General features: G+C 39.5%; 1 protein-coding gene across 7 annotated transcripts in view; it reads right to left on the bottom strand.

Annotated features, from left to right (window-relative positions):
- The window catches only part of SLX4IP (SLX4 interacting protein), a 71818-nt gene that overhangs the window by 3248 nt on the left and 43189 nt on the right, over positions 1-25381 (bottom strand). For 5 of the 7 annotated variants that reach the window (XM_063391499.1, XM_063391502.1, XM_063391503.1 and 2 more), the window contains 3 exons: positions 14596-14673; positions 12664-12752; positions 32-141 (listed from right to left, as the gene is read on the bottom strand). In XM_063391499.1, coding sequence (XP_063247569.1) covers positions 32-141; positions 12664-12752; positions 14596-14673 — 277 coding nt within the window. Of the gene's footprint in view, positions 1-31; positions 142-10974; positions 11135-12663; positions 12753-14595; positions 14674-25381 lie in introns of those variants that run through there. The other 2 variants (XM_063391505.1, XM_063391504.1) reach the window with 2 other exon arrangements.

Genomic DNA, 25381 nt, shown 5'->3' with positions numbered 1-25381 from the left:
ATTCAAAAGCTTAGAAAGAATAGTGGCATACATTTTTCTCAGGATGTCTTGCTTTATTTGTTCACTCAGACTAATCTTAAGCTTCTTGTTCTCAGCAGATTCAGTAAAATATTCAGACGTCCCACTGGAAAGTTCTTCTTTCTGCTCCAAAAGAAAATACAGGTTTAAAACATGACACATCATGCTATGATTATTCAACAGAAAGCTCCATTTCTAATACTAAGATTTACAGCTGTTCTTTATTATTTTGATCTGAGCAGTCTAAAAGAAACAATTATTTTTAATCTTTTAATATCTGGGAGTCTAGTCTGTTCCCTCCCCTTGACTCCCAAGCAACGCATTTCGTATGCTAAAATACACCGCAAACAAACAAGACTGCAATGTAAAGGATGTAGCTTTCCAAACCATCTGAGGAAACTGTTGGCAAATATTTGACATCTTTGTGGCTTAAACTGTGACAAATGCCAGGAATCTCTCTTGCAGACAGGAGCATGCTTGTCAGTTTTTTTCTGAAGAGACTGACTGGCGCAGTGGTCTATACACTTACTCTCAGAGGAATTCCCATAATTTTCCATACTTACAAAAAAATATACACAGTGTTATTTGCTCATTGAACAAGGCAAGGGTTAAAACTTTTAATTCTAACATTTCAACGCTAGCAGCTTGTAGTGGTTGGCTACTACAGGACAACAGGGGAATTCTTTCTGGTCTCAGCTAACAGCAGCACCATCCTTTTACATCAGACGAGGTTGGGGCGAGCGGGAGGAAAGGAAAATGCTCTTTTTCTTCAAGCTGTGAGCACTTCCTTTCACAATGAAACAATCTCAATCAGAGAAGGGCCATTTGCTGATTTCACCATACTCCAAGAAAGTATTATCTCCGAGGCTACGGAGGAGAGGAAAAGGAAGCAGTGAAGCCAAGAAGAGAAGAGGCTTTGTGCATCTCCATGTCTTTGAGAGCACTTTTCTCCCTCTGCCTCCATGATGCAGCCTCTGACAGGGGCTCCCCAAACGCAGGGAGTGCTGCTGCAGCCCATTCCTTGGTGAAACGAGGGCACTGGAACCAGGTGGTGTGGAAGAACTGAGGGACGCTGAGAAAGCCAGCAGAGGCACAAGGCCAAAGCCTGTACACGACCCCTGCCTGGAACATCCCTCGGGAACCTCTCACTTAGGGGAGATCAAGCCCTGCCCGTTTTTTTTTTTTTTCTGTTTTATGGAGAAGGTGGGGGGGATCTCCTTGCTCTTCCCATAAGAAATAGCCAGTGAAAACAGCTTCCTGTTTTGCAAGCAGAAGGAGCGTAGTCAGGCACAGAAGTAAAGCCATTTTGGCATTTAAAAAACCTAGAGCTGTTCTGAGCCTTCCTTTCAGAGACAAGTTACACAAATGTGTGTGCTGAGCGATGCATGAAGTTCTGTCCACTCACGGTGCAATGAGTGTGTTTACAGCAGGCAGAAAACACACCGAGCATACATGCAAGGTGATCCCAACCTCAGAAATCAAGCTTGACTAGTTTAATCTGAGGGATTAATTGCTGCTTCTATTCTTGCTGCAGGTAGATTCCCCTAATTTGACTAAATATATTTTCATATTTTGTAAACTGTTAAAGACAGAAATACTATTAAGATACTCAAACATTCTGCTAATTGTAAGAGAAGGTGGAGACTGCAAAGTCTGTAGAAACTATTTTGATTTCCAGTAAGAGTCACACAACTTGGAGGCTGAAGGGTCTTGCACAATCATCCTGCATCAAAGCAGCTGGAGAGTGTTTGTACTTGGCCAGAGAGCCAGAGCCCATCTGAGTTCTGCTGAGTGGAAACGGGCAAGGTTAATTCTGTTTAATTCTGTTAAATCTTCAGTCCCCAATGCACTGACCAGGCCAGGATCAGCAGGCCACTAAGGCAACTCTTGTCACTGTGGTAAGCAATGCATGGAAAGGAGCCCTTGGTACAAAATCCAGGGGAGGACTGGGGATAGTTCCTGTCCCCATGGCCTCCCTACTGCAGATAAAGAATAAACCCCAGCTCTATCTTGCATCTGATTCTGGACCCTGCAGGACTGGGATGTCCTGCCAGGCTGTGAGGAGCAGACCCTGCAGAGAGGCAAGGATGACAAAGTCAGGGCACTTGTGACTGGAGTCAAGCTGGAGCTAATGGCCCCATGTTGCAGGGCTAACACGTTCCCTCACTGCGCTGTCATCAGCTTTGTGTTTTGCTTTCAAATAACTTATCACACAGAGCAGTGACAGAAAGGGTTAAGGCATCAAAAAAAGTTAAAATCGAAATGATTTATATGTGAAACACTTCTGAACATGCCCTCTAAGTACAGTAGATTTTCCCCTCGGAACCACACCCTGTAAGTGCTGTATTTTGAGAGCTGAACAATTAACATCAGGCATATGAGTCAGGCTTTGAAAGACTCTGTGGGAACCAGAGAGCCTTTTGCTATTAGTAGTGATGTAAACTCCCTAAGGCTGGAGTAAGTCCACAATAGAAGGCAGAGAGAGTCATAAATAACAACAGTGGGCATTCCATATACTACTAAGAAACATAGCCATTACTGGTGATACTTCCTTTATTTTCTTTATTAGACTTAATAGTTTTAGTTAATTAAAAAAAAAAATAAAACACATTGTCTGTTTTGGGAATACTATTTATTTCCTATGGGAACTTCAAGACTTGTTAAAGAAAGAAAAAAAGCTAATCTGCTCTCATCCTGTCTAGTAATCCCAGATTCCTTTTAGGCAGTGAAATAATTAAAGAAAAATATTCCAGGCATAAAAGGGAGGACAGCAGAAGCAGACATCATATAAACAATGACACCATGACAGAGAAGAACGTCAAAGCACCGCCAGACTTGCGACTTGACTCTGAAAGAGCTGCAGGGAGTGGGATTGCTGCTAACAAATTAAAACCACATTTCTTGGCAAATTGTTAAAGACAGACATATTTACATTTGTATAGAGACTGGGTGGGCACAAAAGATTAAAATGCTTCTCTGGCCCTTGAACTGCCAAGTTCTATTAGGAATATGTGCTCTTAAAATCCCAGGGTAAGCTCAGTCCTTTTTGTCACTAAACTGCAGAGAAGGGCCTGCAGAAGTGAAGTTAACAAAGTCTTACCAGCCTACCTGCTCATGACACTGGCCTCCCCAACCCTGATTTTAAGATCCTTAACACTTATCCAAAGAGATGTCTGGGGGAAGAAAAACCTCTATCAAAACATACAGAGAACCATAAGGCACACTGTTAGGCACAGAATATACTTCCTGTAAGGTTTATCAAATTGAAGATTCTTTTTTTTTTTCTTTTTTTCCTATCTTACTCCACTTAATACTCACTCAAGCTGAAAAAGAAACCCTCAAAACAGTAAAAGCAGCAGTCTCTGCCATCTCCATCTCTCTCCAGGACAGCTGAATTCAGCAGTACACCATTAAATATCTGTTAAAGAACTAGCCATGGATGGGCACTTGTGAGGAACCCTTACAACTCATTACCCTGAAGCAGGGTGAGAGCTTTGGCCTTTCCAGCATGACAATATACTCATACAAATACTCTTTTACTTCCAGTCTAACACTGGGTTGAAAGAAAATTTTCAAAGTAAACACTGCTGCCCCCCTTTCCTGCCTCCCTGGTGTCATGCTTTCTAGTTGCCTCTTACCATTCTCAGTGCCCCAAGTTTATGTACCAATACACAAAGTAAGACTAAGAGATAATTAAATTTCATGTCTGGTTCCCAACCACATAATAAAAAACACACTGTTTTTAAAATGCATTTATCAATGTGGCTCATCAAAAATACTTAATAGAATACATCAATGGGTTCAAAAATCAATTTTTGTATCACGGTGGCAAATGGGAGGGGACTATAAAGATAATAATATAGGCAAAGCTATGAACCCAAAGTACTACCCCAGGCACATATAATAAAAGTAAAATTAATGAAACGAATAAGACAAACACTCATTTAGGGGAACTTTAGGTAAGCTGGCAATTGTATGATTTCTCTTAGTGTCATTATAAGCTGCATCATGAGCTCAGCCACCAAGGATAACCTCTAGGTTTCAGAGGTGTCCTAACAGATGACTGACAGATCAGAGAGGTCAGACAGGACTCCTTCCAATCTGATAAACAAAAAGGGCTCCTTAAAGCAACTGAGGAGGCTTGTGAGGGAAGGATGATTCAGATATTACAATCTAACTGATAAAAAAGTGACAGAGACAGGACTTTGGGTCTCGTCTCCTGCCCTCTCCCAACCCACATGAAGGAAAAGCTTCCCACAGTTTCAAGATGCAAATTTTTTTGCATTTCCAATGTAGTGATGCATCAGTCCTGGCAGTTCTACTTATGAACTCCAACCACATCATAGAACACTTGCAGAAGTTTTCCAAGTACAGAAATGGATATTATTCTCAACCTGGAATACAGTTCCTTGATCAGATTTGTGGAATATTGCTCTACATTTTAAAGTTGACTGTCCTGCTCCAAAAGTCAGTGAATTCCAGTAAAAACCATTAAGGATCAATACACATTACATTGGACTACTGGTGTTGCCTTTGAAATAGGAATTTTTAAGGAATGCTAGTGGTTTTCAAAAATACTCCAATTTCAATTTTGAAAAGAATGTAACAACCAGAATAAAATGCATCTGTCCAGGAGGAGCAGAACTGCTCAACCTTCCCATGACCTAGCATAGAAAACAAGATCAAACTCGTGGATCAGCACAGTCTTCTTCATCTGCCACCAAAATTCCTGTGAATTTGACCCCGTGGATCTTCAGTTTTGCTCATCAGGAGATGCTATGGTCTGTACTATTCAGTCCAAACGTTGGTCCAATCTATTATAAGCCCCTGTAATGTGCATTCCACGTTCTCAAAACACAAGGTGTGAACCCAAGTTTCTCACTCAATACATAAGTCCTGGCAATTACAAACATTCCAAAGGTCCCCCAGGCACCACCAGATTAGCTTAAAGCATATGACATCTATGAGAAAAATGCCTTCTTCCTTTTGAAGTATTTGGTTCAGATTTTAACTGCATTTCACTTATACGAGGAATCCCAGACTGTTCTGAGGGTAAGAAATTCAGAGCTCTCTAGGTTTCTATTTGAACACCCACTAAAGAAAAGAAAATAGAAGAATTCCTGCTGTAAATGGCAGAGAACAAATGAAATGTGATTCTTCCTAAAACTTAGAGCTGCAGGGGAGCCTTTTTATAAATTCAGACCTATGTGGGACACAGAGAGCAAATACCCCATCACGCTTTGGAAAGGCACAGAAGTGCTCCCAAACCACTGATCTGTTTACTGAGCAGCACATGACACAGGCTGTGTGCATTTGCTTGAAGGCAAGAACTGCTAAAATTAATGTTAAGTAATTGAGCTATTAATCATTCTGATTTTATATACTGATGCTACAAGACTCAGATTCTATCTTCAGAGAAAGTGTCCACTGATAAGAAATGGAGTAGACAACAGCTTTTCAACCAAAGAACTTCTCTCAATGATGCTGAAGAAAAATCTACAGCATATTAACAGTGAATTTTTACCTTTTTAAAGGAAACCCATGCATCTTCAGCCAGCCATTTCCATCAATTTTTAGGTTCCTGACTCCAGTAGTTGTGAAAGAGGACATGCAAGCAAGACATACATTTCATACTCAAAAGAGATTTTTATAAATTAATAGAATTGCAGTTTTATGTAGTGCTTGGCCCCTTTCTCCAGCTTACAAATCAAGAGAGAATATCTGAGACAGGCCCTTCTGTAATCCTGGACTGCAGCTTTTCACAGCCTGGCAGGAGGATGCTCTGTGTGCCTACCAAACCTCCCTGGGTATTGGGGCCAGCCGGTGCAGACGTCCCTCAGCATCACCCACCAGCAACACTGAAGCAAACTCTGCATTTGCCCTTCCAGACACAGCAGGGGTTAGATAACATTGAAGAATATTCCTCAAGAGTACATGATGTATGCAGTGTGATCCAGATGCCCAACACTTTGATACTTCCAGGAAAAAATACATCAATTTTATGTTCTTTTTATGCAATTGCAATATGCAGTAACACCTGGAGATGTTGTAAAGAATAACTAATACTCTTGATCTCACCAGTTATACAAAAGCAAAATATGTAAAACAAGAACTGCACAGCTCAGGAAATAATTGCTGTTCAACAATTTAATGTTTTAACTTGGCTTCCAAAACCAACACCAGTACTACCACCCCAAAAACCCCCAAGGCTTCTGAGCCCACACTGGGGATCTGTCTGTCCAAATAATTTCAAATCATTACAAATTGTTCAAAAATCCTGCCGTGAACTTTACCATCATATATTTCAGTTTCCTGTTCAGCCAACTTCTGAACTTCCTAGTAGTTCTAAGAGACTTCTGCTGAAGACTGAGGAACAGATTGCTCTTAAAAACAATTTTAAAAAATCTTGTCAAATATTCTTTGCCCAACAGGAATATCAAGAATTTTTACAAAAACTTAAGTAAGTTAAACCTTTTCAAATCCCAGAGCCATCAAAATCTCGCTGATGCACCACAGCTAAATAAAATCTTTAGCTCCCTGCAGCTTTGACATGATCCCTGCCAGCCTTCACCCTGCCCCTCGGCCAGGGGTGCCTGTCCTCTCCAAGTCTGCAGAGAGGAAAGAGCAGAGAATCCCCTCAAATCCACACGAACCACCAGCATTAGCTGTGACAGCAACAGTGAGAGGGGAGAGGAAAATGAGGGAGGTGAAAGGATGATGACAGATGATAATATCTTAAATAACCACAAGGCTTTGACAAATGGGATCTTGTGAACGCTGCTAAGTAGTTAGATTTAAATCAACCGGAGCACTCATGTAAGAAGCAAGTACCAAAACGAGTAAAAGATTACTCAATTTGTCCCTACTTTTTCAGGATTGCTTCATATGGAAATCATTTTACAACCTTAATCATTTATACTGTAGCTACAGGACCATCTGTATTTCTGCTCTGCTTCACCTAATTTTGCATAATGAGGTACACTTTTATTGAGGATGTATTCCACTTGCTTGTTGGCTTTAAGGCAATAAATATTACTTTTTATTTCATTCCATACATACTTTAATATTCTGTCTGCTTTTCAGATAAATATAATGCTACAGAACAAAGGTTTTCCAATCAATTCCTGCAGCAATATCTTGGCCTTTTTCCAGCGATCACACAATTAATTCACTCAGCAGTTTAAATGAGCACAGCAATTGCTCTTTTCATTAAAATACTGTGCATTTATCAACAGATGATTTTCATTTATAGCCTTAGTGCCTCTCTACCCAGCTCTGGGAGGTTTCCTTGAAATTCTCCAAAGCCTTCTCTGGTCCTGACTAATTGAAATAATTGTGTCAGTTTTCATTTCATCATTTGCCCACTTCTCTGGATAGTTAATGCAGCGGACAGCTGTGAGACTTTTGCCACGCACAAAATAAATCAGTTTGTAAGCTATGAGAAGAGACTCTGACAAGTTCAGACAAATCTCACTGAGGCAATTCACAGCATCACTGCTCTCAGGTCTCCTCCCTCCCCTTGTGCAGGAGGTTCCTGCCCCACTCAGAGCTGGCAGAAGGGAGCACCCACACACGCCCCAGCTGCTCCCACGCGCAATTCAGTGCGCGAGCCGAAAATCCAGGGAAGCTTGGTGTGCACGGATCCACAGGACTGTGATACACAGAAAGATGAGATGCAGGCACACAGCCCTTTTGGCAAACGCTGCTGCAGGAGTGCTAATCTCCAAGGAGAAGAGGCAGACAGCCGGGACAAAAGGGAATATTGTAAAGCTGTTGCAGCTTTCTTTTTATGACCGAGTCAAAGACTTGAGGATCATTACTGTGAGATGCAGTTTCTCAGGGACAGCAGCCTAATGATTCAAGCTAATTTAAAGCTACACCAACAATGAAAGGGAAGTGTCACCCTCATCCAACACGTGGTCCTGCCAAGGATCAACACTGAAGGGATCTGGCGGAAAGTGAGCCACGCAAACAACAAAAAACCAAAACAAAAACTCCCCTTGTTCTCAGAGGGATCGCTGAATGACCCCAGCACTGACAAACACTGAAGACAAGAAAGCCCAGGGAAGGAAAGGCAGGAGAAGAAAAGAACATGAAGGATGAGTAAAAAAAAGTGAGAGAAGCTTGAAGTCTCAAAAGTAAAAACTCACCCAAGCAATTCTTTGCCTGTTGCACTAATGTGGTATCTGGATAAAGTTCACCTACCCTGCAGTTTCTCCTCTCTACCTTTTTGAAAGAAGTAATGAACCGTTTTTTATGAATATGAACCCATATTTACCAACTACAGCTTAATGTTTTTCTCCTGTTTCCCATAATGACTGAAAAGAATTCAGCACATAATCTAAAATCCCAGAAAACTAGATTTTATAACAATTAAAAAAGGATAGTGACATAAAAAACCAGCAACATGACAAATATTACAAGAAATGTAACATTAACAGGTTGTGGATGTTACTTTCAAATCCAGGTAACTCTCAGCTGTTACCTAAAGGTTGCTTCAGCTCCATCCATCCAAATCCTGGCTGCGTGCACCTACAACATTTTTTTGCATCACAATTGGCAAGTGTGTGGGTACAGGATGAATTGGTTCAGTGAACTGACATGATGGAAAACGAATCCTCCAATGGAAAACAGAGAAACTTCACAAATAAATCATTTTCTGCTAGATCAAGTCAATGAACTAATTCATTCTCGACTGAAGAATCACTTGGGCCATTGTAACCAGGAAGGAAAGGAAGATGTGGCTGCATGTAGAGGGGATGTGCAGTGACCTTTTCAGTAGTAGCCCACCAGCACAGCAGTTTCACTGTAACATTCTATACACATATACAGATATAAGCACACATGCCAAGATTTGTACTTGCACTGTGAATTGTGCAATTCTATTTCACAGCATTTCCTTCTTCCCCTACCCAATCTGATATCACTTAACAATAAGTCTTTAAAGCATTTAAGATAACTAAATTCCACATAAAGTCCTGTACTAATCTTTACAAATTGCTATCTGAACTTTTCATTCTGCATTCCAATAGACACACTATTCTAGCAGCATACACTCCAGTGGGACAGATCCATTTATTGCAGCTAAGTTTCATGTTTGTGTGAAAGAACCAGAAGCCTCTTCCCATCATAATCAAAACCCAAGCAAACCCTGCCACTAAGGCTCTGAAGAGTTTTAAGAATGAGAATTCTCTAATGCTGCTGAAGAGTATTTCAATGATGCAATTTGTAAATCAGACACTTCTTCTAATGAAAAAGATGAAATAGTTTATTTCTCTGCTGGGGATTTAAAAAGCACTGGGCACATCATTAGCACTTTTTTTCTCTGTGTGTACCTGTAAGGGTATTTTTTTGTTGTTGGTTTGGTTTTTAAAGAGCAATATTCTGCTGGAAAAGAATCTTTATTTTTGTACAGTATTCTCTGTAACTTAATAAGGTTCAGTGGAAACCCTGAGACCTTTTCAATCAAGACAGGATCTCCTGCTCCCCACTTTCTTTTCTCATTTTATTCGAACAGTAATTTCAAATTTCCACTTTAATATCATCTTTAGCTTAACCTCCTTCATGCTTTCCCTAGAAGCGTTTCCTCTCATAGATTCTGGTATAAAGCCAGTGTGGTTATCAATGAATACTCCATTGTTTGCACATTTTCAAATGCTCATAAGCCTTCCACCCATTTCCATTTCCACTATTTCTCCAGATAACCCATTTCCAATTTTCCATTTTAGCTCTCTACATAATAATAATCGAGCAAACGTAGTCGCTGACAAAGATGACTAATCTCTCCAGAGCTCTTATATATTTCCTTGGGTTTCCTCTTTTGCCATGTTCCCAAACCTGTCTTCTTTTTCAAGATAAGACTATACAAGATTACAAACACAGTTTGGTATATCAGGAAACAATGATTTTATGTTTAAACTTAGCATTAATCACTCAGCCTATTCTTCCATCTTTTCCTTAAGACTTCCAATCTACTTATGTAATTTCAATAACTTGCTATACTGTTTCTTTACTAGAGATTTCCCTTCTTCCAAAGTGCTTATCACTGCCTGCAGCCTGAGTTTTAAACACAACCACAGACACACCAGTTTATAACTACATCCTAGAAAATTACATATCGATAGATTTTCTTCTATTTTACTTCATCTCTGCTCCTTAGAGGTCCTCTCAAATACTTTGTTTGTTTATGCTTAAAGCTAATTTGGCAGAGACTGTCTAATCAACCCTAACCTTAGTCTTACATGAGGCATCACAGGAGGATTAAAATTGGTTCTCTCAGCAATTGATGCTGAGGTTTGTGCTTGTGAGTATCTCAAAAGCAATCTAATTATAATTTTTCCTGAGGTGCAGGCCATAAAAATTTCATTTCATAGCTGGCTACATCCCTTGAAACTCATGGTTTAAGCACAGCCTATTTCAGAGATACACAGAACAGCCTAAAAAGCAGGGTAAAGGCAAAGAATAAAGGGCTGAAGGCAGGTGAAGGAAGAGAGTTGTGGTCAGTGAAGGAAATGTGCACCAGGCTGACAAAACTGGTTCCAAGTAATGGCAGAGGGGAACACCGAGCTTGATTTGTCTAACAGAGCTCAGGAATGAAAGTTTGACCCTGACCATAAACCAGCATAAAAACAATTTAAAAAAATACATAATCACTAAGTCTTGACTAAGTCAATCACAGTCACAGCAACACAGGAAAGTGACAAAGTCTCCATTAATGTACAGCTAACTGCTTTTATAAAACACAAATAGGCTCTCAAATCCAAGGGTGTGAGCTGATGAAAGGTTTAAAAGAACTCGCATCCAACACTGTGGCATTATTCAAACCCAAACAACATACAGAAGAAAACAAAACACAGCCTCATTTTCAGCCCATGACAGAATCTGCAGAGTGTATCAACAGAAAGGTCTTCTGGGTGGTCTTTTGTAGGGCAGAGTTTAGAATTCCAGCCTACTCACGGCTCGACTGCATGGAGAGAAGCAGACACACACAAAGTGCAGATTCTTTGCCTTTCTTCTGGAGTGCCAAGACCTTGACAAACTCTCAGTGGCAATCAAACACTCCCCCGGTTTGGCAAAGTACTCAGCTGCAGTACACGACAAGTCTGGTCCTAACGTGCTGTAGGAAACCCAGAACAATAAAACAATCTGGAGTGGACCCTTTAAGTGAGAGTGGTAAGAATTAAACAGATGCTCCAAAACATTTGCTGAGGGTCTGCTCCCATCTTGCCAAGTTTTTCGAATCAGGGAAGATGCTTAGGCATAACTTCCTCTTACTCCCTCCTACTAACACACTACACTGACCATCCCAGCCAGGTGTGTGCTTCTGTAAGCAAAGCAAACTCCCAAGACTTTATTATTGATTATCAGCTCACTAAGAGATGTTTTCTTTTTAAATAGAAAATGTTTGTTTAAACTTGCCTTTTAAACAAGGAGTTTTCACAGATCAATTTTGAAATAGTAAAGCTAAAGTCCCTAACATCGAATTTTTAAATTTGCCTTCTCCTTCCCACACAAAATCACAAGAAAAACTAAAAAAAAGTCTCAGCCCTTATTTTATGGAAAGATTCAAAATGCCAAATGAGAGAACTGGATATCTCATAAGAGTTACTTAAACAAGAAAAAAAAACCCATAATTATTTCTCAGTCAAAATGCACAGAGATAGAATTTTATACTTCAAGTATTAAGGAGTTTTCAAGACTATACTGAAAAAGTAATAATTTTCAAAGGAGCAAAGTACTTCTAGAGCAGAGAGATCACTTTTTTCGGAGACTGCAAAAAACATTTGCTTGATTCTTTGACAGTTAAGGGTACGTACCAAGCTAGGAATCAAAATACGACAATCTGCATTTAGCATTATAAATATGAACACCCTGCCTAGTATTAAAAAAAAAAAAAAAAAAGAAAAAATGAGTTGAATGAGTAAAAGAAAACACGTTTTTTCGAGGGTCAAATAGACTTTAATACATGTAAGATCAACTCCTAAAATCCACCCAGACCTCAGGGTGTAATTGTGACCCTCGGTGTGAGCCACAGAGTGGCACCTGGGCCATGTGAGGACTCCTGAGACAGTCAGCACTTAACTGCAGGATAAAATTCAGAAGCCTTTGACCCTGATGAAGCCTTCAGGATGAAATATTTAAGGAGAGTTGCTTATGGTATTTAACCACACACCAGTGCCTTTTCCTCCATAAATGTCTGGGGATTTTTTTTCCCAGCAGGGCCAGCAGTGAACCGCTTGAGTTGCTGTGCAGAGCAAGTGCTAAGAAAACATACAAGAAACCCGTGGGCATTACAAACAGCTACATTATAATTTTGGAAAGTAAAATGTTACGAGGACAAAATATAAAGGAAAAAAAGATCCTTCAATCAAGGTGCTAAAATCATACCTGGCTTTCTAAACACATGATCTTCTTCTCCAAGACTTATAAGGCTCAGAAAATGGTGAGCTTTCAAAATTCTCATTTTTGCCTGCCTTAGGCTCATTCTAGGATGCCCTTTGGACTACTTTGGCCCAACTCTTCATGTGACTTTCTGGTGCCAAGATGACAGTAACAAATACTTCAATAACTACATTTCTATATATAAACATTCACCTCCTTTCTATTAAAAAGCCCCCAAAATTTATAGAACAGTTTTGTACCTACCGATCCAGCATTGTCACATATCCAAGCACTTGGATCAAAGTCAAGTTTACTGACACAAACAATAAATTTCTCTGGAAACACACGGAGGTCTAAACAAAAAGAATTGACAAGAGGATTACAAAAACCACTTTCAAAATGACTCACAACAACATACATGTTATTTTAGTACACAAAATTACTTCTTTTTAATTGCACACTAACTCTTTTCATTCACCCTTCTAGCTTCTCACCTATTCTCTTCAACATGCCACTCCTTCTTTTGTTTTGTTTTTATAAAGCATTCCAAAAAATCAATAAGTAGAATAAATTGGGCTCCCAAGAGGACAGTCATGGCTGCAAATTAGTCCACCTGCACCCTGGACAGGAAGATCAGACTGAACCAACAGACAAATCACTCAACAAGGATTTCTTTTGTGCTATTTTGGTGATGAGTCTTTTCATCACAAAAGCTGTAAATTAGGTTTGTAGCCTAGAACAACATTCAATCAGAGCTTGGCATCAAACCTCAGCGTAAGGCCAGGGCAGAATGTTTCACACTCCAACTACAGAGATTTTTGAAGTCATTAAACAAATTGGTTAACTACTACTGAATTACACATTTTACTCAAGATCACATGGTTTGCTATGAACACAACAAAGTTTCTATTTGCAAAGGATTAAAAATTGAAGGGTTCACAGATGAGAACAGACGAGACAAGCTTTACTCACTACCTGGCAATGCTATGGGAAGAGCACAGCTGGATATTTTCTTGTTTACATATGAAATTATTTCCAGCTCAGTATCTTCCTATTTTCAGCTCTGATTTTTTTGTTGTTGTTGTTGCTGGGTTTTGGTTTGTTTTTATAAAAAGAGAATTAATAATTTTAAAAGTTTGTTCTATTTCACAACAACGCCATAACAGTATTTTTGTGGGACAAGAAAGAGACAAGGCTTGCAGAAAAAAACCTATGAGGTTGATCTCACCGATGTTTTTTGGTAGAATTGAAGAGCAGGGAAAGTTGCTTCCAGAAACATGTTTTTATTGTTACATTTTATAACAATCTTATCTGCTGGCTATCAAAATGCAGGTATCTTTAAGTATTCGTTGATGCTTTAGAACAGTTCAAATTCAGTAGACAACAATGTTGAGATTCCAGTGCAGACACTCGGAAATTCTATTCTAACAGGACAAGTTTGATGAAATATTTAAAGTCAACACTGATCTCTTCAGCCAAAATGGGCTTAGAAATCAACCAGTTGGCATTTGAAGACAGATTTAAACATTGACGAGTATCATGAAACCCTATAAAAACAATAAATTATTTTAAAATACCCACTCAATTATTCAGTATTTTTAGGATTTTTCCTTTTTTTTATTTAATGCCAAGAGGTCAGCATAGAGGGCAGCAATCACTCCAGCTCCTCTGTACTGCTGTTGGCAGGAGAGGATTGATCTCCCTTCCAGAGCATCCTGGCTTGAGAGAACATGAAGAGAAGACCTGGTCCAATGACATCACCTACGTCAAGATTTTATAGCTGTGAGGTGAACAAAAGCCTTTCCTGCATACACTTGTACTGCACGCTGATGTCACAGGACACTGAGCAATAATGAAGTGATTCATGCTGCAACCTCTGCTCGATTCACCCTGCAGAGACTCAGCAAAATGCTGAGGCTCGTCATACTTACAGAATTTGGTGAGGCTTAGCTGATTACCCTGGGGCAAGGCATGCACAAATTTAAAATTAAGTTAAAAAAAAAATCCATCTTATCTGAAGAAACACTTCTATTTTTTGTTTGGTTGTTTTCAAGAAATCATCTTTGTAAAAAGCAAACAAAAAAAACCCAAGCTCTGAAAGAAAATTTGATTTAAGTAGACCAAAATCTGACAAAGTCTTAGTTATGTTCCCTTTCTTCCTCTTCTAAGTAACTCTGTAAGAAACTGATTTCTTACCACGATAATGTTTCCCTAGAGCACAACGGAGATTAACCCATCTCTTCATAAAGTAGGCAGTAATGTGCAAACTGTTGGCTGCAACATAAAACAAAGGGAGAATATTAAGTGTAAGGGTATCTTGGGCATTCTGGTCTCAAAGTGTTGCACATCTGCTAAGACTGGATTGAGAGAAAGCAGCAGCGGCTCAACAATACAAAGGAAAAAGTAACTTTAATGGAATATTTTTTCAAAAGAAACTGCTGAATTCTCATACTGAAGTCTCAAGACATTATTGCCTGAAACAGGAAAAAATCTACACAAATCAATAACCACCAATTCTGGAATCCAACCACAGAAATTAAATTAATTAATTGATCAGAGGTGTCATTTGGTTCATAGTGTGGTGTCATGGTCACTTAATAGTGTTGTGTCATGTTTTCATACACATTCCACAAGAACACTACAGATACTCATTTACTTAAATGCCTTCTAGAGGATGGTGACAGACCTGGGTAGGGAAAAAAAAAAGATAACTACAAAGAAACCCAAGCTTGAAAGGACTTAATTCTACAGTTCAATTGAATGAGGTGAGAAATGCCCACATTTGAACTCCTCAGTATGTACAGCACCCCGAGCTGGCCTGCCTGACTCAGCAGGCACCTGTCACCTCCAGAGGCTTCTTCAGTTTCTACTCCCAGGAACGACAGAAATCCTTGTGCATCAGCAGTGTGGGAAATGGACAGAAGAGATTATCTGATGGCTGAGAGAGTAATTATTAGACCAAGGATACCACCTTTTACTTTTGTTGTACTTAAATTCCCAAAAGACCCTGGTAAATCAGTGAGCACTTCATTCATGAAGGGATGAAGCAACCCGACTCCCACTGGAAGTGCAAAACCTGACGTCTGTGACTCATCCTCCCCAGGCTCCCTGTGCACCTCACTGAAATCCAAGCGTGAAAGATGGTTGGTGATATTCCCCCTAACTTGGATGGAGTTTGCAAGACTTAAATTATTGATGCTTTGAAGACAGTCAGCTACCCTAGGTGCAATTAGCACAGATAAGTTAGAATATTAAGTGCTACTGTTGTTTTTGTAATCTAACCATTTAAAAAGAGGGAAAGCTTGCTTGTTCCAGTCTCAACCCCTACTGAACAAGTGCCCAGGCATGCCTGATTTTTTAAGTATAAATGCACATCCTCCTGAGGGGTCCCCCACTCTCCTATTTCTACAAGGTCTTCTGGAGCTCACCATCGAGTGCTGTTGAGCCTCAGCCCTCATTAAGAACTCCAGTTATCAATCACAATCAATCCCTTTGAAACTTATCAGCCATCTTTTTTCCTTCCCCTCAGGAAGACACCCAAAATTTCACTTCCTTTTAGAGATCGAGTCAAGATGGGACAAGTTGAACCATCCCTTAAAAATGATGAGCACTAGAGAAAAATTTGGATGTAATCCACCAGCTTTATTAACTGTTTACTTAAAAGAACAATTAAGGAAAATTACTTTTAGCTATTTCCAGTTTGGCACCCACAATTCTTTATCACTGCTAGTAGGCTTAGTCAAATCAAAGAATTTGCCCTGTATATAAATAAGTTATTAGTGTGATAACAACATACTCCACTGTGACCTTGGAAGGCTGAGAAAGTAGCATTCCTAAAAGTACAACTTGGAAAACAAATCTTCAGACAGTAAATATTGGAAGTTTTTCTTTCCATCTCCATTTGTCGGTGATATTCCACATGTTTTGGGTTTTTGGTGGTTTTATTTTTGGGTTTTTTTGGGGTTTTTTTGGTTTTTTGGGTTTGTTTGTTTGTTTGTTTGTTTTGAAAGGAATCTAAAATGAAAAACTGTGAATCTTTGTTTTTCACAGGAAAAGCAGGATGCTTCGTTCTTGAAATTTCTCTATAGATCAGTGACCTCTATATCTGTTTATTTTTCTTGCTGTCCTGGTATTTTCTGAGAGGTTAAGTGTTCAATCACATGTGACTGACAACAAAATTTCAAATTCTCTTTAGAGGCCCTCGATTCAGCCAGCTACTGTTCTGTGGAAGAGAACACCTACCTCAGATCCGACAAAATAAATAATTATGTAAGAGATCAAGATACCTCTACAAACTGTTTTTGCAGCATCAGCTCAAGTCTGAAAGTCTTATAAAGCATCATGGGGAATTACTGCACCTGAGCTAATAAGCTCAGCCCAGAGGGACTAACACTAAAAAATCGTTTTACTTTCCATGATTATTTACTACTTTGCTGAAAAGGCATGAACAGATATTTGCTGTTACTTGTTGCTGAGCCTGAGAAAATATTAAGATGCACTACATTTAAGATACCTGCCTTTTGAAAGTATCACACAACTACACTCATTAAATGTTTTGAAACCCTCTTGATCTACTATGTAGTCAGCTGGAGTTTGAAAAACTCACCCAGTTTTAAAGCTGCCAAAGTTACTGCAGAACTATAAAAATGGTGATATCCTCTTTCAGCTTCCTTCTGGGGAAATATATTATCCAATTAACTATTCTATTTCATGAAAAAAGAAACTTAAAAATAAGACCCACAAGAAAACCTTCTTATCCAAGAGCCCAATCCAACTCGCAGCTTCTTAAACTTTTTATGCAGTTACTCAGCAAGAGTTTAAATCTGTTCATGATCTCATGGAAGAACAGACCAACTGATATGTACAAATGCTCCATCACTAACTTCTTTTGAGCACAACACCAAAGTTTGAACCTCAAGCTGCAGACAGTTTTTCTTCCAGTAATGTAGAAAGTTCACACATCCTGGGCTCAGCAAACCCAGTTGGTCCCATCTTCAATTTCCTCTTCGCCATCCAACACAGACCAAGCTCCCTTTGTGGATTACCAGCACACAGGCAGAACTAAAATTGTATTTAGTGATGTGAAGTTTTGTTTTTCTTGTTCCAAAACTGGGCACTCTAAATCATCAGATCCAGGGCCCAAAAACAAACAAGAAAAACAAAACCAAGCAAACAAATCAACCCCAAGGAAATAAATAGAGCCTGAAACCCAAAAGGAGACTGCATAAAAGTGGTTCTAGAAAAGCCATAGTAGAGTTTCAGCTGAAATAGGCCCCAGTGAGCACTGCCTTTTAAGGGAACACTAATTTGCCCTGCTGGTTGTATTTCAGAGTCCCACGACACGGAGAGGAAGTATCAGACACCACCTCTCCTGTAAGACTATCCAGCAGCACTTGTTTTCCAAAGGAGACACAGGCAGGCTGACTGGAGCTTCCAGAAGGCTGCAGCGTGCAGCAGCGGGAGCCCTCTCCCACGGCTATTATGGACCATTCAGCTGGGAGCCTGGGAAAATGCCTCTGAGCTGCTGACTTATCTGGAGCAGCCTGGCAGGTGTGCACTCCCAGCACGATCTGGCACCTGCCTGGCTCCCTGCTTCGCTCCAGTCCTGTCCAAAGCCACAGCACAAGCCTGAGGCCAACTGCCCCCAAACATTTCCATATCTGACAGGCACCTCTTTCTCATCACACAGGATTTTTATATCATACCCATTTTCCCTCCCAGCCTAGACACTTCACATTTCTGTTGTGGATTAGGACTGACTCTACTTTTGGAAAGTAACAACAAAGTAAATCATTGCAATACACATATTAAAAATATAAGAGGATACATTTCTGATGTTACCATGTGAAAGTAAATACACAGGTGCATTAGGCTTTCTGAAACATTAAACTGTACATTAAAAAAAATCTACACTTAGCTCATGCTTGATTAATTTTTCCACACCGAATAGGCTATACCAGTAATAATGTTTACAGTATTTAGAGCTTTTCATCTTCAAAGTGCTCTACAGACATATTATTACGCTGTTTTAGCACTCTTATTTCTCCACTTAAAATTATTCACCACAGAATCAAAAGTCCTCATTGTTTGTAAACAAAACAAAAAAAAATGAACATTTCATTCTAAACCTACAGTTAATTGTGCAGTTTTCCTTCCCAAAAATGTCCAGCTCCATACCATGTGCTGCACAGTAGGCTGTCATTTCTAATTTAGAAGAGATGCAAATAAAATATTGGCATTTAAGTTTAAAGCCAAGTCTAAGATAGGGACAGCAGATGCACAGCATCACATACAGAAAGCTGCTGAGATTTCCAAAGCCTTTTCTGGAATCCACTTGATATTTTTAAACAACAAGCATCTTCACCCAGTTCAAAGTTTCATACAGCAAAGAATGGGCTTCAAAATAACTGAAACATGTCAGGATGGCATCCATTCTTTCCATACAGTCTGCCTTCAGTTCAAAGAGGATGATTACTATAAGCAAGTACACGGGAAAACGTATAATCATAAACATAACATCAAGCCCATAAGCTTTTTAAAAAGAAGTTGAATACCCAAGGGAAAGCATTCAGGCCATTGAATTGATATCTAGAATATACCTGAAGAATGGACAAAAAAAACCTTGGGTGTAGTATTGAGTATTGCTGCAGGGTCTGACCTTGCCAACTCTTGTACCTGCAAATAAATTCAGGGATGGAATTTGCCTCTGTCTCTTTCCAGAGTGCTTTACAGTAATTTAAACCAAGTACAGACAAAACCATATTGCTGATTCTCTTTCACCTTACTCTTTCACTGGTTTTCAGCATTACTGCTGCTCTTCTGTCTGCTAAATCTTCTGAACACAGGCTAGTTGCTAACACAAATAGGTGAGAAATCCTTCCCACCAAGGATCTGGGGACAAGGTTTAGTTATTACCTGGGAACAGGGTCCCTGACTGGAACAAAGACATTAACCTTTGTTAAGGAATGTGATAAGGAGAGGAAGGGTTAGGCCTAGAAGAATCCTCCCTGCTAATAGAACCTGGATGGTCTAGACACAGCCCACTGTCTAAACCATCCAAAATATGAGCCACAAACTGCAAAACTGGACTGACCCATTTCGTAAAACCCTACAGTAGGGTTGTAGGGCTCCTCTCTAGCAGGAGAGGTGTGGAATTCACTCCAAATTTAGAACTATCCCGGCCAAACTGGATCCAGGATAAGGCATTTCTTAAGGCTGGGTGTCAGTGGTGTTCTGGATGAAAGAATGAAGAAAAACACATCTGAGACCATCTGGCTGCAAGATGATTAATGCCTCTGATGGAGGTCCTGGGAACACACCAGCTCTGAAGGAAAAAGGCCATCTTTCCCTCACTAATACTTCAGGATGATCCATTCCTGGAAAATCCATACCCATTCATAATGTATGAGCAGTCACAGGCAGCAGCACCTGCCAAGGCATTCAAGGAGATAAATGTAAAGAATAGATTTGATGGTCAGGGCACCTTTACCACAGACATCTGTTTTCTAACAGGACACAAGATTTCATTTCACCCTTCTGTTGATCTCAGACTCAATGACCACATTATTGATTGCATGTGATGGGCACAAACAGAAAGCTATTTAGGAATGCTCCCTGTTTTTGAACATCTAAACTGTATTCCAGAGAAAGCCACGTGCCTGGACTTCTTTAACCACTGGAATGAGCACAACAACCAAAAGAAAAGCTGAGAAAGGCATCTGTTGCTACCAGCTAAAAGGCAGAGAGAAGTGGAAAACAAACCCTGTGGTGAACACTGTCTGACAAAGCAGCAGCCCAGAAGAAGCCAAAGTATCTTGGAAGTGTCTGTACTGCTATGGAGTTCAGTTAAATTGTCCAGTGCCACTTCTGCACATCAGGATGAGTAAATCTTACAAACTGGCCAGGCACAGCTCTTCCCAAATGGACCAATCCCTTACATCACTGAAATCCTCACAGTGATAAAAGGAAGGCAGATTCTGGCTCAAATGAGACACAGACACTGTGATGGACCCAAGTTTGACTCACAGCACGCTAGGGAATGCATAATACAGCACATGCCTCTTTCACAAAATATGTCTTTTCAGCCTGTCTCTGTGGTTTTTCCTTGAAGAAATCCATGAGCTGCAGGAATTTTTTTGATGCCATGAAGTACTTGAAATGGAGGATTTGTATTTTAAGTGTGAGGAATCTCTACAAAACAAAGTTTCTTCAAGCACAAAAAACTCAACCAAAATGTGAAAATGAATCTCTTGGAATTTATCAGACATGACTGATTCCCCTGACTGTTCCCTAGAACAGCAAAATCACTGGTGCCAATATTATGATGCTGAAAGATTTTTAAATAGTCAATCAAACTTTTCACAGGTCTCCAGGCTCTATTTTTTTTCCCCTGGCAATAGGAAATAACTTCTGCACAACTTTAACCCCCAAAAGGGTTTTAACCCTAAAACTCCCACAGCTGCCAAGACTTTCATCTTCCACCAGTAACAAGGTCTCAAGGCAAGGGTCACTGAGAATGTCAGGAATGTCACAGGGCTGCAACACCTCTGAGCTTGGTGAAAAAGCCCAACACTGCCACTGAAGACACGATGGGAGAGGATGAGAGGGAAAGAACAACCAGGGTCAGGTATATTCAGCACAGCTTTAAAAAAGTGGCTTAAACATGAAAACACAGCTCCTTCAAAGGTCATCTTGATATAGAGCAAAAAATATTCTTTTATTTAATGTTTTGGGATTTGTTTTTTTGAGGATTCCTGTTAGGATACCCCAGTGGAGCTAAGAGGTAGGTGCTGATGGTCATAACTCCCTGTCTACCCTAACATCTAGAGGACACTTCAAAGGAATGTGAGTTCTAAGAGGCATGCGTGGACTTGAACCTGCAGTTTCATGCTGTTGTCTGAATAAAGCACGTTGTGCCAGAGGTTCACAGGTTTTTGTCTTTTCACACAACAGATTCTTGTTAGATTTGCAACAAGCCAGAATAGAAGGAAATTCTGGGGCATAGCAAATAGGTGGAAAGTACCACAATAGAGCCTTCTGTATTTTTGCTTTTAAATGCTGGCAAACAGAGCCTAATTAAGTCAGCTGCTGAAAGGCTCTACTTCCAAATAAGTCTCTATGTCCTTCTGCTCTCACAAGCTTTGATGCAAAGGGCATACCTCCAAAAGAGACCAAGAAAAACCATGATTGTGATCATCTGCCCACTGCCACCAGCTCAGCACTGGTTCTGGTGCAAAGAGCTGGAGACTGACTGCAAATGGTTTGGATAAAACCGCTCATTTTAGCTCACTCAAGAATATGGTGTTATAAGGGATCACCTGAACGGCACAGCTTAGGCAGCCTCCACTTCTGACATCAGCCTAACAGATGCCAAGTGCAAAAAGAAAAAAAAAAGTACATAGAACATTGTCTTCCTCAAAACCGAATAGCAAATTTAAGGTCTTTTATGCAAAAGACCAAACTCCACAATCTTGTCTTTTACCATGGCAAGAAAACAGCAGACAAATCAGGCATTGCCCATATTCTATGACCCACACATAAAAAAACCCCACCAAACTAAATATCTTAATCAAACGAATAAGAAATAGATACTCAGTAAACCAATCCAAAACTGTCTTCTATTCTCTCTAAAGCAAGTTTTGGCATTTAACCATGGATTTGTAACAGTGAATACGGAATGTTTCTTCCTGAATATGTGAATTTGCTGTGCATTAGAATATCTCCGATCAGTCTGAAGTTGATGCTCTCATCAAGTTCTAAGTCCACAACACAGTCAAGATTACACTGAATTTTTTTCCCCCCATTTTCAAGTAGAAGTCTTTATTATTTGCTACACTACTAAATTTTTATTTCATTATCTCTGGGTTTTTTTACTGAATTAAGGCACAGGCCCTGCAAACTTAGTTTGGTTCATTTTGTTTGTGGTCTGCCACTGTGCCTTTGTAGTCCACAGAAGTACTTTGTGTGTAATAACCACAACATACCTGGTACTCAGCGGTGAATCAAACACCCAGAATTGCTCTCACTGAACTACTAACAGAGAAAAAAGGCATAATTTTTTTTTCAGGAATTGGCCCTCCATTTCTATCTGGACAGGTTCCCATAAAGACTTATAAAAATTTTCCAAATATGAATAAACCCACAAAAATGTTTGCAATTTTAAAAGCTGTAATTTCTACCTTGGTCATATGATAATGAAACTTAAGAACAAAGGAGCATATTATTGTGTAATATGGTGGCATGGAAAGTTTAAAAGAAATTCCTATTCACATTTAACAGTGAAATTATACCCCCAATTACTTCCAGTTAAAATGAAAATAAAAAGAACTTCAATGCTCAATACATAGCTGCAATGATTTTTTTTTTTTTCCTTAAAATAGCATGATGATTTTTCTTTTGCTGGCGATTGTTTGCAGACTTTTAGGGAAGGCAAGGGTTAAAGATGTATAAAAGAGATTTTCTCACAGTTTAAAGAGAGCAAAACAACACATTTAGGAAGCCAGACAGCTAAAAGGTCAAAGCATTACACTTCCAGGTCAAACTTCTGGTTGCAATTAAGTAAATTCCTCTGAACATTTCTAGGGAAATCACATTTCTTTTAGGTTTTATTTCAAATCCCTATTCTTTTTTGATTACATTTTAACCAAAACAATATTGCTCTCTTTAGAAACATTTAATAAAGAGCATTTTTTAAAAGGAACTCAATAGTTAATTTCAAAGTAAGAATCAATACTTTTTAACCTCATTTAATGTACAGTTGAACAAATGGCAAAAGAAGCTATTAAACCTGGTTAGTTTTTAGAATCAAAACATTTCAACCAAAACAATGGTTGAAAAAAGCCCAAACCTATCTGCCACCTCTTCCAGCTGTGCCTAGTGCTAAAACAGGCCCATGAGCTGGACACTGAGAATCCATCCTCTGTATTCCTGATTCCAAGGGACTGGAGAAGCTGTAAAACCTACAGAGAGCACACATGAGGAGCACCTCCAAGAGGAAAAGATGTTGCAAATAAGAGCAAGGCAGTCAAGTAAGAAATAGTGCTCAGGGACAGATCTTCAAATTCCCTTCATGTGCCCTCCAAAAATGCTGAATTCCCACTTGGAACAGGCATGCCAAGGGCTCTTTCCAAAGGTATGTTCCCTGGCCTAGATGAGAGTCACTTTGATATTCTCAGGTGAGTATCAAATCAGAAATTAAAGGTGGGGTTCTTCTTGCCTAACTTGAAACACCTGCACCAAACTAGTACCCTAAATTTCATTTTTAACTGATAGAGATAAATTACCTATTAACTACAAGCCAACTTTGAGAAACTGAGACACACCACTCCACTTTGAAAAGGCACATGATTAATGGATGCTGATTTTTTGCCTAACTATAGAAAGAAAACTCCAAAGATAAACTTTAAATTTGCATAAATATATGTGTCATTGCATAAAGTGAAGTACTAACAGCAAAATCACTCTGCAGAAATATCTGGATGATAAAGGAAGACCTTTATAGCCCACATGTAAGAGAATAGCTGTTTGTGCATGCAAACGGGTTTTTTTGCACACACACACATAACTAGGAGTCATTTTCATACTATCTTTTCATTAAATGAAAAAAAAATCATATGAGAAGAGACAAGCATAAAAAAAAAGGAAATAAGATTAAAACAAGAGAAAGTGATACAATGCATTAAGGCAGAGAGTATTTTAAGGCTAGAGGTCAAGACTGTTTTCTAAACCAACACCAAATTCTTCCTTTTCACAAAATACACCAAATCAAACTGTCCTGTTGTTTTTTTTCAATCCAATACTATCTATATAAAACACTTTATTAAGGACATCTTTCAAATAACTACAACATTTCATTTCTTACCCAAGACCATCAATAATTTCATGGGGAGCTGCTGCCAGGGAAGAAGTAAAATAGGGAGAACACACACTCCATCCAGCTGGTGCTGCAGCTGCAAATATCCCCTGCAAGGCAGGGACAGCCATTGCTGAGGCCTCTGCCGGCCTCAGTGTCACAACACAAGATCCTTGCAAAGGCAGATGCTTCCGTCCAGACAGGGCAGAACTTCCACTGACTCTGACTGAGTGAGGTCTCACTCTCAGAGGAGCACAATGGTAAGACCAAAGGTCCCTCAAGTCAAACATTTTGGTTGTAAAATGCCTACAAGGTGACAATACAAGAGCCAAGTGCACACAGTTACTTCCCTGATACTCTGCCAGGCTCCAAGCCCTCACAACTCAGGTCTTTAGTGCACCACAGGAGATTCTGCCCCCTCCCTGGAATACTCTCCCATGCTGCTGTGGATGCAGCACAAGCCTTTATCCTATCTCTTATCCTTTGGCAAGGAGCTCCACAGTTCTCCTAACTACCACAGCATTTCCAGTCCCTTCATTTGATACACCCTTGTTCTCCAACTGGAAGAGAATGAGACAAGAAATGATTTCATAGATCTTGGTTGTATTCCCCATAGTTTATATCCTTTCCAGGCTGAAGAGTCCAGGAACACTTAACTGTTCCTCATACTGCATTTTCTCAGATTATCTCTGTTCCCCTCTTGACATCTTTCCCAATACCATTGTATTACAATCTAAGGTAGGGTAGAAAAAAAACCATAAAAAAACCCACCCAAAGAGTGTATAAGTACAGACATTTCTTTTGTTCTTGTCAAATAGCCATTACCCTGAGAAAAGGACAAAACAACAAAAAATGAGTTATTTTACAACTCTTGATCTTCTAGAAGAAAAATGCTTTGGTAAAAAAAAGATGCCCTTATTCCCCATTATCTGGCTGAAAAAAAATGGAGGGAAAACTTAATCTAAAGCAAAAGCAGGAAATATTAAGTACAAGATACTAATCAAAACATTTTTCATAAGCTATTGCATAAGTTACTGCATACTTCAGGGAGTTCTGTTGTCACAGACAGATGAATGTAAGTTTAAAGTTCACACAGATCTGCAGGACTTGGCCACAAATCACAAATGAGTC

This window comes from Prinia subflava, chromosome 2 (genome assembly GCF_021018805.1).
Source record: "Prinia subflava isolate CZ2003 ecotype Zambia chromosome 2, Cam_Psub_1.2, whole genome shotgun sequence".
Lineage (NCBI taxonomy): Eukaryota > Metazoa > Chordata > Aves > Passeriformes > Cisticolidae > Prinia > Prinia subflava.
The sequence above is the reverse complement of the archived record's forward strand: the minus strand, read 5'-3'. Positions and strand labels throughout refer to the sequence as shown.